This window comes from Carcharodon carcharias, chromosome 20 (assembly GCF_017639515.1).
Source record: "Carcharodon carcharias isolate sCarCar2 chromosome 20, sCarCar2.pri, whole genome shotgun sequence".
Classification (NCBI taxonomy): Eukaryota; Metazoa; Chordata; class Chondrichthyes; order Lamniformes; family Lamnidae; genus Carcharodon; species Carcharodon carcharias.
In genome coordinates, this window is record NC_054486.1 from 16,816,853 (window position 1) to 16,831,436 (window position 14,584).

The 14,584-nt window shown below is 42.3% G+C and overlaps 1 protein-coding gene across 3 annotated transcripts in view; it reads left to right on the plus strand.

Annotated features, from left to right (window-relative positions):
* smoc1 (SPARC related modular calcium binding 1) overlaps nucleotides 1-9,642 on the plus strand; it is a 262,010-nt gene extending 252,368 nt beyond the window's left edge. For 2 of the 3 annotated variants that reach the window (XM_041214635.1, XM_041214637.1), the window contains exon 13: nucleotides 9,033-9,642. In XM_041214635.1, coding sequence (XP_041070569.1) covers nucleotides 9,033-9,049 — 17 coding nt within the window. In that variant the 3' untranslated portion in view covers nucleotides 9,050-9,642. The remainder of the gene's footprint in view (nucleotides 1-9,032) is intronic. The other variant, XM_041214636.1, reaches the window with a different exon arrangement.
* The last annotated feature ends 4,942 nt before the right edge of the window (nucleotides 9,643-14,584 follow it).

Sequence of the window (14,584 nt, forward strand, 5' to 3'; positions counted from 1 at the left end):
ACTGTCGAGGAGAATGTGAGTTAATATGGCAGTAGGGTTGCCAACCTTCCAGGATTAGCCTGGGGTCCTCAGGAATTGAAGATCAATCTCCAGGATACTGCTGTGTGCAGCCCTGGAGAAAAAATAATTGGAACATTAAAAAAGATTGTTCTTTTTTGTCATTCTCTTTGAACATTTCCCTTTACCACTTATTAAAATATTTGAAAACAAGGGGAAAAAATGGGGGTTTGGCTGACAGTCAAACATCATTTAATTGGGTTAGGAAGGCAGTACATCACAAGGATGGATGTGTTGGCCGACTGATGTCTGAAACGTGGGGACTAGACTTGTGATGAAACCTCCATGAATACATTTAATCACAGTTGGCAACCCTATATGGCAGGAGCAGTCATAAAGCAAGACAAGGAAGAAGAAATGAAAGCAAATGGGGCAAGGTATCCAGGAAAGAGTAAAACTGGATCAGAAAAGGGAAAAGATCATGTAAGGTATCCCACTGGTCATTAGATAATCAAATTGGGAAAATGGATTGGGGGTAGCCAAGTTAATACCTCTGCTTAACGAGGGAGAGAATGAAATACTAGGTAATTATAGCCCTGGCAGTCTGTCAATTGTAGGTAAAAACAGAGGCCAAATTCATAAGTATTTAAAAACAACGGGACAATCAAGAATATCAAGATTTGTTAAACACGAGCCATGTGCAATAAATTTAAGAGTTTTTATTTTGAAGAAGAAGCTGACTATACAGATAAAAGGAATTCTGCAGAAGTAGTGTTTTGAATTATCAAGACAAGATGATAAAAATGTTTCTCAGAAGGCTTGTTGCAAAAGTTCAGATAGTATGAGAGACATTGTAGAAGTGATGGAATGTTAGCTGACAGATGGGAAACATGGGGTTAGGGCTAATGGATGTTATACCTGGCTTCAGAGTGTTTGACGCTAACACTGGGGACCAGGTTTCCATGCTTCTGTTCATGTCGGACTGGAGATATGAGGGATTTTAAAATGCTGGGCAGGACCCGTTTCCTGGATTCCTGACCCGTTCACATCATATGGGATTTTTAGGGCTTTGGGATAAGGGTGTCAGTTGCAAGCCCGCAAGCAGAAATCCCACCCTTGCCTAACCCATTGCAGGGGTGGGCATTTTAGAGGTCCCACTGTTTCCATGGAGTCGGGATTGTTTTGTTTTGTTGACATGGTTCACAGCACCTCAGAAGAGTTGCGAACCATGTGGGAAGCCTAGTCCGGAGTCGGAACCTTTTGACAATTAAGTTCAAAAGGTGTTGACAATTTTGCGTCATAATGTAATGGTGTCTGATAAGTTAAGTATGGCTTTAATAGAGTAATTAATGATAGGGCTTTGTTCTTAAAAGGTGAGTGATGATTAAATTGATCAGCATTGTGGAAGTGTCCCATGGATAAAGCGCTCTTCTGCATTCAACAGTATTGAGATTAAGATTCTAATGTGTCAGTTTCTCCCTGTAATTTAATAATTTCATCGATTGACAGTCTAGACATCTGTTCAGCCCTTTGAAGATTACCATCTGCTCCATTGCTTCAAAAGGTTTTAATATATTCAGCTCCAGGCTGTGAGGCTTTGTTAATACAGCTGTACTTTGGAATCCTATTATGAATGCTTGGCCGAACTCTGAGTCCCACTGATGGATTCAAGTGGACTGTAGGCTTAGTTTTGACAGTTTTATGACCAGTTAATAGGACTGCAGTTTTTTAAATTTATTTTGACAGTTTCATGAGCATCTCAAAGACTTCCTAATGCTATTGAAGGACTCATGAGTTCTGTCCATAGTGGATAATGGGTGAATGGTCATGGAGGGTGTGAGGAGCTTGGGGAAATGAAGGGGCCATTGGGACATATTAATGGGACATGGGAGGATATGAGTGAGCCTGGGGAAAATGGATTGGGGTGAGGGCTGTGGTGCCTAAGACTCAGTTACAGAACTGGACCACTGCCGCAGTGAACAGAGGCTCACCTAACCATCCGCCTCAGTTCCCACCTCCACCCTGCTTCTGGAGGCAGCAGTCCTGACTCTAGCCTGTCCGCACCACTCCACCAGGAGTGTGAGTGGGCACTGTCAGGCAGGAGGCAGGATTATTCCATTGGGAAATGGCCTGGCTCACAATTCCTGCCTCAAGGATGAAAATCCCGGGCTGCGTGTCAGAAATGGACGCATGAAGCATTCCCATAATTGGTGTCCTTCCAGTCAATGAAGAAACATATTCATTAAGGGCTATGAATAACATAAAAATGGCACATGTTTAAAGATATCAGATCCTAGAACTAAAGGTTAAGCGTTTCGGTAATTATTTTAAGTACAAAATCTTTGGTTGGGAAACATTTATGTCAGAAGTCCATTTAAGCATTTGGCATAGTTTAATCGGCTCTGTCTTGTATTCTAGAGCTCACAGCGTCAATCTTGATAAGTAAAAATCACTGTCTGAACACTAATCATTGTGGTGGGCCAAATGTTGAGATCTACCATCAACCAACAGAGTGAAGAACGTTCAAAAGATGTGGTAGCTTTTTGAGATTGACATTTGACTTTTTGTTCACATGTCCCATCGCTTACTGAACTCATTCTCTATGCAACTGTGGTGATTGGCTCTAAATGAGCTTGAAGTGGATTCCATTCCCTGCCCCGAAAGAACACTTCCTTTACATGTGGCAAATGCTGATGCTCCGAGATGCAGTCAGGAAGAAAAAAGTCCAGCCAAACTGCAAATCCAAACTCGCCAGGCTCTTGGAGTTGAATTTGGCCACAGCAAATCCAGAGCAATGGAGATTGAGTGTGAATATGGCTTAGCTTAGGGGTAAAGAATTAAAACTCTAAATATGAAACAGTTAGGACATCAGAAAAATTGCGAATTTAAGAACATAAGAAATAGGAGCAGGAGTAGGCCATTCAGCCCTTCATGCCAGCTCCAGCATTCAATGAGATCATGGCTGATCTTCTACTTCAACCCCATTTCCCTGCACTATCCCCGAATTCCTTAATGTTTTTAATATGTAGAAATCTAACGATCTCAGTCCTGAACATTCTCAATTACTGAGCCTCCACAGCCCCCTGGGACAGAGAATTCCAAAAATTCACCACCCTCTGAGTGAAGAAAATCCTCCTCATCTCAGTCCTAAATGGCCTGCCCCCCCACACCCCCCCACCCCGAGAATGAGAATTCTTATTTTAAGAATGAATCAGTGCAGCAAGTGAAAACACCTGCTATGTGGATTCAAATTTGTCTTGGACAGTATCTCATCGGCCACCTGTATTACGCCCAAGGGAACTGCATATCGGGTGGGACTTATAATAAGCAGCTGAGAAACCATCTTATTTGTGCTTCTGCCCAATACAAGTGTCTATCCAACACAGTTGAAATTAAAAATATAAAATAAAATAAATTCAAATTTTGGTTCAATTGAAAGGAAGGTAGTCAAGAATAAACTTGGGTTGGTCAGCTCAGTTGTCCCTTGATGTACATTGTACTTGGTGGTGGATGTGGGCATCATTGGCAAGGCCAACATTAGGTGGTGGTGAGTTGCCATTTAGAACTGCTGCTGTTCGTGTGACGTAGGGATGCTGGTAGGGAGGGAGTTCCAGGATTTTGACCCAGCGAAGATGAAGGAATGGCAATATGTTTCCAAGTCAGAATGGTGTGTTAGTTGGAGGGGACCTTGTAGCTGGTGGTGTTCCTATGGGCCTGCTGCACTTGCTCTTCTAGTTGGTGGTGGTTGCGGGTTTGGATGGTGCGGTCAAAGAAGACTTGCTGAGTTGCTGCATTACACGCTATCCATGTTGCGTCAGTGGCAGAGGGAGTGAATGTTTAAGGTAGTGGATTGGGGACAATAAAGTGGGCTGCTTTACCCTGGATTGTGCCACTCTTATCTAGTGTTGTTGGAGCTCCAGGCTCCAGATGGAGAGGATTCTATCACACCTCCTGACTTGTGTCTTGTAGATGGTGAACAGGCTTTGGGATGTCAGGAGGTGAGTTACCCTCAACAGAATACCCACCTTCTGATTTCTTCCTGTAGCCATATTTCTTCCTGTAACAGTATTTATATGGCTGGTCCAGTTGTGTTTCTGGTCAATGGTAATGCCTAGGATGTTGATGGTGGGAGAATTCAGCGATGGTAATGCCATTGAACCTCAAGGAGAGATGATTAGATTTTCTCTTGCTGTTACTTATTATGTATCAGTCAAAGCATAAATGTTGTCCATATCTTGCTACATGTGGGCAGGAACTGTTTCAGTATCTCAGGAGTTGTAAATGGAACTGAACACTGTGGAATCATTTGTGAGCATCCCCCCTTTCTGACCTTATGATAGATGGAAGGTCATTGATGAAGCAGTTGAAGATGGTTGGGCCTAGAGTACTGGCCTGGGGAGCTCCTGCAGCGATTTCCTGAGACTGAGATGAATGGTCTCCAACAACCACATCCATCTCCCTTTATGCTTGGTATGACTCAAGCCAGTGACAGTTTTCCCCCTGTTTCCCATTGACGTCAATTTTGCTAAGAGTCATTGATGCCATGGATCAGTCAAGTGCTTCCTCGATGTCAAGGGCGGTCATTCTTATTTCATTCCTGGGATTCAGCTCTTTTGTTCATGGTTAGACCAAGGCTGTAACATAGTCAGGAGACAAGTGCTCCTTGTGGAACCCAATCTGAGCACTGGCGAGCAGGTTATTTGTGAGTGCTGCTTGATAGCACTGCCAACGACACCTTCCATCACTTTTCTGCTGCCGGAAAGTAGACTGTGTTGGATTTGCCCTGTTTTTTTGTGGAGAGGACATACCTGGACATTTTTCTACATTGTCAGGTAGATGTCATTGTTGCTGTATTGGAAGAGCTTGGCTAGAGGCATGGCTAGTTCTCGAGCACAACCCTTCAGTAGTACAGCCGGGGTGTTCTCAGGGTTCACCCAGGGCACTGAGTAGTGTCTTGATACCACGTGGAGTAAATCTAATTGACTAAAGACTCTCCTTTATGATTGTGGGGACCTCAGCAGGAGGAGTTGCAAATAGAACTGAACACTTTGCAATCATCAGCAAACATCCCCACCTTATGACAGATGGAAGGTCTGAAGCAGCAGAAGATAGTTGGGCCGAGGGCACTGGCCTGAGGAACTCCTGCAGTAATGTCCTGGGGCTGAGATGATTGGTATCTAAACAGCCACAAGCATCTTCTTTTGTGCTAGGCATGACCCCAGCCAGTGAGAGTTTCCCTTAATCCTAAATAAAGATGGTTCAGAACACTTCAACCGTTTGTCTCTTATATGCTGAGCTCCACTCTCATTCAGGATGGGGACGTTCATGCAGCCCCCTGCCCTCGTTTCACAAACTGGAGAAAGAAGTGTCCGTATTTTATACAATATAAAACAGTGTTAATAATTTTACATTAGAGTGGCTGGATGGTTGTCAATCTGCTTCCCAGCCATGGCAGAATCAGGTGTCTGGGGAAGTGAAACATGAAAATAATTGCTTCTGACAAGATGTTTTATTCATCGCATATTTATTTTATTATGCTCAGCTGCCACTGTCTAAAAGGGAAAGTATGGCATCGATTAGAAAACTATTCCCTGCTATGTTTCTACAGGGTACAATTTACTCATTACACAAAATTTCCCAGAAGTTTACCTTTGCCGGAACATCTGGATCCAATCTGATCTCTGTCAAAGTATGCTCTTGCCAAATGCCAGCTACGCTACCAGTTTTTCAGCTACTAACACGCTGTGGCCGTTCATGCTGCACTAAGGATGTGCTGCTTCACCCGTCACATTGTTCCCAAGTTAAAAAAAAATGTCTGTGAGCAATGGGTTCATTCAAGGAACTTCCTGGACTGGGTCAAAGACCTGTCGCTGCGTACAAATTAAGGATATTCCAACGAGGGAATCAATCCCCACAAGGTTGGACTCTGGGAGATGCGAACTGTTGGGAGGATTCATTTATTTTTTTGGCCAGCGCCCAGGGATGGTCTTTACTTTTAGCATCCTTCAGATTTCAATTTAACACCCTTTTCAACAGTGTAAGTGTGGTCATCAGGTTTAAAGTCAAGTGTCCCAGCTGGACATGAACCTATGATCGTCTAAGGAAAAGGCAGGACTATTGCCTTGCAATTCAGTAGATCAAGTATTGTGCATTAGGCAAAAGCTTCATATCATACTTTACATCAGACAGAGTGCCCTAATTGTGTGAAGTAAATGGTTCCTTCTCGGGCTCAGTATTTTCTTTATTGCTGTTTTTCCTGTTCCTCAGCCATTGCTCATTTGGTAGCGTTTTTGCCTGTGAATCTTAAGGTTCGAGGTTCAAGTCCCACTCCTGAACCTGAACACAAAAATCAAGGCTGATACTGCAGTGCAGTACTGAGAACTGGAGGTGCTGTCTTTCTGAGGGGATGTTAAACTGAAGTCTCATCTGCCCCCTCAGGTGGCTGTAAAAGATCTAATGGCATTATTTTGAAGAAGCTCTAGGTTATCTCTGATGTCCTGGCCCAAATTTATCCCTCAGTACACATCACAAAAAAGACCTTAAGATTATCTGGTCATTATCACATTGATGTTTGTGGGAGTTTGCTGAACAAAAATTGGCTGCTGCATTTCTTCCATTACAACAGCAACCACACTTCAATAAGTACTTCATTGGCTGTAAAATGTCAAGATGTCCAATAATTGTGAAGAATGAGTCTGTCTTTTTCTTCACCCAGCCAACATGATTAAATCAGATTATCTGCTCATTGTTGTTTGTGGGGCTTTGCAATGTGCATGAACAGTTGCCACATTTATGCACAGTTCCTACGCTTCAGAAGTATTTCATTGGCTGTAAAGCACTTTGGGACATCGGAGGTTGTGCAAGAGGCTATATAAATGCAGTTTTTTTTTCCCTTAACTTTATTCTAAATGGCTGAGCTCAGATCTCTCCAGAATTTTTCAACTAGATATGTCCTTCCCATATGGAGGGAGAGGGTCAGTGTCTTACCCAATTAAGGAATAGTGTTAAGACCCCCATAGAGACCAATAACTTTTAAAAAGAAATTTCAACTTCTAGGTAATAGATGAATGGATGACACAAGATTTCACGTTTTAAGACATTTACTAACAGATTGATTTTAAGCACTATTGGCTAAACACTGTTTTTGTAAGCAGCTTATACTTTAAACTACAAAACCAAACATTAACACAACCAAAAAGAGGGTATGCATTACATGGTCCTTTAAGTAGACATTCAATTCTCCCACAGTCAGTCCAAAATAACTCTAAGCTCCCAAGAGCTTACTTCTGCCCTTTTCCGTTCTCATTCTGGTAACTTCTAACCCCAGTACTGTTCTTCATGGTGAGAGTATTACTGGACATCCTCTCTCTAGCACAACCTAGGTGAATATTCCAACTTTATTTTAATTCCTCAGGATTTTGGTCTTTTCAATCTGAGCACGAGCTTCCACCCATATTCTGGTGAGTGAACCAGAGAGACTTTCGACCACTAACTGTTCTCTCTGTCCAAGACTCTGGAAGACTAACCTGTCTGTGATATTCAGTGACACTTTAGGTAATCTGATATCACAATGGCTTTTTCTGTACCCTTGCCATCTAGAAGCCCATCACCGTGACAATGTGAATCACATGGGTCTGGTATCCAGGTAGAGATGCTGAGCAGTTATCCCTGAGAGCTCAACTCTCATTTTGAACTAAATGGACAGTTTAAGGCACAACTGTTTACAACCCAACATTCTCAACACTGTTCTGGAACTTGGAGACTTACAGTTGGTCCACCGGCATCATGTCTGCCTTCATCATTGTCTGCAAGTGTGAATACTTTGCACATTTTTTCTCAGTAAAACAATCTAGGCCTTTCTTTAATAATTAGCAATCAACATCCAGGCTTGCTGTCAGAACACCTCACATGATCCCCTTCATTTTAACTTAAAGGCACAGTCCCTAAACATAACAATCTCATGACCTCATAATTGTAACAATAGCATTTTTCAATGGCCAGGAGTAGGTCACCTTCTTGCCTGTTCAGAATTACTTGGCAGGAAAGGAAAGAGAAAGCACTTTTTAAAAAAGAAATACTTACAGCTACATTTTCAAAGTCTAGCTATTTATATTTAAAAGGGACATCAGTTTTTAAGTATTCCTTCTGTTTAAAGTATATCATGTTGGAAAAGTTGGGAAGTGCATACTCCAGGGCTTGAGCACAAAAATCAAGGCTGATACTTCGGTGCAGTGCTGAGGGAGTGCTGCATTGTTGGAGGCGCTGTCTTTTGGATGAGACGTTAAACCGAGGCCTCGTCTGCCTGCTTGGATCAATGTAAAAGATCCCATTGCACTATTTCAAAGAGGAGCAGGGGAATTATTCCCAGTGTCCTGGCCAATATTTATCCCTCAAACAACATCACAAAAAAACAGATGATCCAGTCATTATCACATTGCTGTTTGTGGGAGTTTGCTGTTTACAAATTGGCTGCTGCATTTCCTACATACAACAGTGACTACACTTCAAAAGTACTTCATTGGCTGTAAAGCAATTTGAGATGTCCAGTGGTCATCAAAAGTTATGTATAATATATATTTGTCTTTCTTTTATACCTCATCTTAGAGATGGTGAGGGACGTGACCAGCACATCATACATTACATGTTAAGATATTGGTTCACACCTATGATTCTGAGGACGATGAGTTTTCTACTATCCTTGAAGGTGAACCAAACAAAGGGGACATATATATCACATAAGAAGGCAAAGTCACTTTGGACTGTTCTGGTGCTACTCCTTATAGGTTGGCCATAGAGAGTGACATGGGGGAGCTTTGAGGACAGGTCTGCAGCCTTATTATTTTGGCCTGGCACCTGGGGCCAGAAAATATACAAGTTCCAGTTTTCTACACTTTGAGCATTGCATGGTTGCTAGCTAATGATTATGTATTTACCTCTTTTTATAATCAAATGGAAGGTGGCAGCCGGTAACTATCTGAGTAGCTCTGCTTGGCTAGACTAAAATCGAATATAATCTAATTTCTCTTTGTTTGTAGTAGGACGTTTGGTGTGAAGGACAAAGTGGAGCCTTGAAGGAAGACAGTGGATAAAACCAGTGCTTCTATAAGTGGGCACGACAAAATGGCAATAACCTGAATGCAAGAAGTGTCGCCAAAAGTTTGCACTTTTTAAAAAATTGTATACCATTATAGATTGATTATAGAAGAAAGATGCAAGTTTCTAAACAGCTACTGATTTTTTTTTTTAAAAGTTAAACCTTAGTGGTTTGGACAGAACAAAACTTGAGGAGATATTTAATTGTACAGTTCTGGTGTACAGTTGGTTGCATCACTGCGTCTGTGGCATTTAGTGCTGCCCTTGTCCTTAATCACATACAATGTATGTGTGGTTTCTATAATCAACAGGCTTTTCATTGACAGATCCTTTGTTGCTAATTTTAGTCACAACCTGAGGAACAAAGTACGACTAGTGAAAAAGACTGTTAGAACAGAAGAGAGCTATACTCCTATGGCTAATGGAAGCAATGTCTTGTAGATGTCAAAGCTTACAAAAATTATTCAATCTTACGGCTTTTTCTTTCCATTACAAATAAAATGCATATTGTTTTCCAACACAGTGCATTACTGATTTACTAATAAAACTATAGAATGAAGACCTTGTATGTTGGATTGATCATTTGATTATCTGTGTGATCCCTTGTTCCAGAGTCTCAACCTGAAAGGACCAAAATGGTTCATTTGAGAAAGAATGGGCATGATTTCTTGTGAAGAATTTTCAATTTGATCCCCGCCTTCCTCCAAACCAGATGATTAAGGGGATGGTGGCATAGTTGGAACATTACTGGATTAGTAATCCAGAGGCCTGAATGAATGCTCTGGGGACATGAGTTTGAATTCCACCATGACAGATTGTGGGTCTTTAACTTCAATAAAGAAAATCTGGACTAAAATTCTAGCTTCATTAATAATGGCCGTGAAACTGCCAGGGTGTGGTAAAAACTCATCTGGTTCACTAATGCCCCCCAGGGGAGGAAATCTGCCAACCTTACCCAGTCTGGCCTACATGTGACTCATGACCCACAGCAATGTGGTTAACCCTCAACTGCCCTTTTAGGCCTAGCGAAGCCACTCATTTATAGGTGGCTCACTCACTTTCTGAAGGGAAATTAGAGATGGACACTAAATGCTTGCCAGTCATGCTCACAACCCAAGAATCTTTTCTTTTTAAGAAGTCTAGCCACTCAGTAAATTTGTTAACTGCTTAAAATCAGTCAGAGAACTGAGCAATCTTTTGCTGAGTGCTGTGAAGACTATGTTTCTGCCATGTTTTCTTCAGGCTTTTTTTCAATAACAATATTTCAGAATGACACTTTAATACTGGACTAATGAATTTGGAATTCACTAATGCCCTGTAGGGAAGGAAATCTACCATCCTTACCTCTTCTGGCCTTCTCCAGACTCCCAGCAATGTGGTTAACTCTCAACTGCAGCTAAAATGGCCTAGCAAGCCACTCGGTTCAAAGGCAACAAAGATTTTTTTTTCCATTCATGGAATGTGGGCACTGCCCTCTAGGCTAGCATTTATTGCCCACTCTTAATTGCCCTTGTTCAGAAGCCATTTTAAGAGTCAACCACCTTGCTGTGGGTCTGGAGCCATATGTAGGCCAGACCAGGATGGCAGAGCCAGATGGGCTTTTACAACAATTGACAGTGATTTCATTAGACTTTTAATTCCAGATTTTTTACTGAATTCAAATTCCACCATCGGCTGTGGTGGGATTCAAACCCAGATTATTACCCTGGATTACCAATCTAATGCCAATACCACTACGCCACCACCTCCCCGTGAAAGCTGGCCTTGTCAGTGACGTCCACATCCCATGAAAGAATAAAGGAAAAAAACAATGAATAAACAATGCTAAACAAATGGCCCATTAGAAACTTAAATAGCCCAAATAATAATTTGATTAGGATATAAGAAGATAAGTTGAAGTTATCAGTAGCATAATTGTAACCTAACTTCAATGGTATCCATTGTACAAAGAAATCTTATCACACTTTTTTGGGGGGGTTAATTGGAGCATCCACTTACGTCACAGTCTCTCTCAAACTTATTTTCATATCTTTCAGCTCACCTTGAGTAATGTCACATGAGAGCCACTGACAATAAGCTAGATTAGTATCTGACCAGTCAGTCTAATAGATAAAGCTCACACGAGCTATTTATCCTGCTATTGAGTATTATGACAATAGCGCTGTTACAAGTTAACTCAGATCTGTGCCCAGGATTTCACATGATACCTCCTCATGGTTTGAGAGTGAGAATTGATGTTTGTCTCCAACAGTTAAACAGAGTAAATTATTAAGAAGCAAATGGATACAAAGGGCAGTGGTAGTGAAATTATCTTGATTAGGGTTCCAGCAGTTACTTTAGGATTGTGTGAGGTGCTGCTTTCTGGGACTGAGTCTGCTGAAGTTTGCAGTGTCATTTGGAGGCCTCCTCACGATGATAGGAGAGGTAGACAAAATCATTTCATCGCGCACTTCCCTGGCATCAACATACTGACGTCAGCCAGAGACTCCAGGACCCAAACCCCAGCATTGGAAATATTGGTCATTGACAAGGGGGTTGATCTGTGGTCGTGGGCCAGGACTTTACGCTGATCACCCAAGTGACATTGGGTCACAATCTGAGCCATTTAAATTACTGGGCACTGGTGACAACAAGGAAACATGCAATCGTGTAGAAGCCCTCCCTCCCTTACTACAGCGACTACACTTCAAAAGAATTTTCTTGGTCATGGTGGAGGCAGGTTTAATCGAGGCATTCAAGAGGGCAAGAGGTGATTATTTGAATAGAAACAATGTGCAAGGGGATGGGGAAAAAGCAGGAGAATGGCACTAAGTCATGATGCTCTTTTGGAGAGCTGGTGCATACCCGATGAGCCAAATGGCCTCTTTCTGAGTTGTAACAATTCTGTGATTCTGCGAAGTGCTTTGGGATGACCTGATGTCATGAAAAGCACCATCTAAAAAGAAAAAGAAAGGCTTGCATTTAGATAGCGCTTTTCATAACCATGGGACATCTCAAAGCACGTTACAACCGATGAAATACGCTTTTTGAAGTGTATTCACTGTTTTAATGTAGGAAATACAGCGGCCAGTATACCTACAGTAAACTGCCACAAATAGCAATACGACAACAACCAGATAACCTGTTTTTCATCATGTTGACTGAGGGGTAAATGTTGGGCAGAACACCAGGCCCTACTTGGATAAAGTGCCATGGCATCTTTTACATCCACTCAAGTAGGCAGATGGTTTAACATCTCACCGAGAAGACAGCACTTTTGACGGTGCGATGTTCCCTCAATACTGCACTAGAGCATCAGCAAAAGCCCAGATCTTCCAAGGAGTGGCAATCAATGTCGGATTGCTGTTCCGCTCAAACTTACCCCGCCTTGGCGCCGCTCCACATCTCTTGCTGGGTCTTCCAAGCTTGGCTTTATCAGAAATGCAGAGTCCAGTGTCCCTCTGTCGCAGAACTGTCACATCCGGAGGCAGGACAAGACACACCCTCTTTTACAGCACTAGCTAACATGGTGTAAGTTTAAAGGTCCAGCGTGAATGGTAGTGAATGAATGTTCATGAACGGATGAGTGGGCGAATGAGAGAATGTGTAGGGTGGGTAGGTGGGTGAGGTATGTGGGTAACTAGATAGGGCGGGTGAGGTAAGTGGGTAGTTGGGTAGGGTGGGTGAGGTGGGTGTGTGGGTAAGTGGGTCGGGGGGGTGTAGTTGGGTCAGGTTGGCTCAGGTGGGGTAGTCAGGTCTGGTCAGGTCAAGTCAGGGGTCTGGTCAGGAGGGGTGGCCAGGTGGGATGTTGGAGGTATTGAGCGGGTGTTTGGGGGATAAAGGGGTACTCGGGTAGCCAGATAGAGTAGTCAGAGTGTTGAGGGGTCAGCATGAGTTATTGGGGGTGTGAGGGGTGTCAGTTGTGTAGTTACCCAGGAGTTAAACTAGGTTTTAATCCGTCTAACATTTCCTGGGTAACAATTCAGCTGGGTATTGCAGAACTACCCACAGTCTCCAACCCTGAGTTGAGACTTGCATCATGGATCACAGGTCTGGTCTCCGAGAGTCTGGAGACCAGAATTTTCGAAACATAGATTTTTGTGCCCAAGCCCTGAAGTGGAACTTGAACCCTTGACTTTTTGATTCAGAGGCAAAAGTGCTAGAAACTGAGCCCCAGCTGCCATATAAATGCAAGCCCTTCACTTCTCCTCCCCCTCTCTGTAGTAGAGTGTCAGTCTGGATTAATATACATGACATCTCTGGGATGGCACTTGAACTCACAAGAGATGTAACTGCTACCAATGAGCAAAAGGTGATACCTGGTTTACAAACCCAGTAACTGACACTTCCCCTACATACTGGAGGAGTTTGGTCACCAAAAATAAGCTCATATTGCTGTAAATAAGATGTTTAAATAAAATTAATTGGTCTTGTAATCAACCAGTGTTGCCTAACTTTACACCATTGATCTTAACATTAACATAAGGATTTCTGCTTTAATCTTACCTTAGCATATATTATTTAAGTATGTTACAGTGCACAGTGGGCAAGAAGGGAATGACAATTGATACAAGGTCCATCTGCAGCAAGAAGAACCCACTACTTAAAGTTGCTTTTGCATTATTCGTTTTGAGGCTATGCCAGCCCTGGAAGGAATCTGTCAAAAGGATCATATGCCTCGCTGGTCTGTTTAACAAATGGAGGGTGTCACAGGTCTTCTGTAGGCCGACCAGGTTCGTGGATCTATATCCAGAGGTCCATGATATGTGGATCTCCACTATTAGACCAACCAGACAAGTGATTTATGCTGGGAGCACTGATAGCTACAAGAGACCTACACAGCTTGAGTCAGCAGCATCTACGTGCCTCAAGAGTATTTTTTAAGTGGGAAAGACCACGGACTTCAAAAAAAAGTCCTTCAATGGTATCAAACAATGTGTTCTGCTTCTTCCAGGAATATTTTTATAATGCAGTCATCCATTTAGTGATGGCCAATGACATCCTTCACCTCCATGTGAGCCTCTCTTGCTGCAGTGAAACATGGATTTAAAGCCACAGAAGTATTACTCATCCCTCTGCAATAATGTTAACTAGACATCTCGGAAGAGGGTACTACATCCTCACGCTAGTGTAAAATCAGCTAGAAATGACTCACCACAACATTGCAGAGTTAAGATACTATCATATATTAATCTAAAGCATTTTAAAAGCACAAAGATTGGAATCTTTAAAGTATGCCGTTCAAATGTTTCCAATTATATGTAAGCTCACTAAAAGGTTAAAACGGTACCAGCAGTCCTACAGGTGATTCCTAAACATGTCACAGAATGAATGGGTGAAATGCAGCTATGGCAAGTATGTGCTGAAGAAATTTGGCACAATTGTAAGATTGCTAATATTTGCTGAAAATCAGATGTGAAACGGGAGAACAGGAAATTGTGATTTACCCATTAAATGGGGGCTGCATCTGAAGGATCAATTCGCTGAACAGTCTGTAGAAAATGGTCTGCAATCA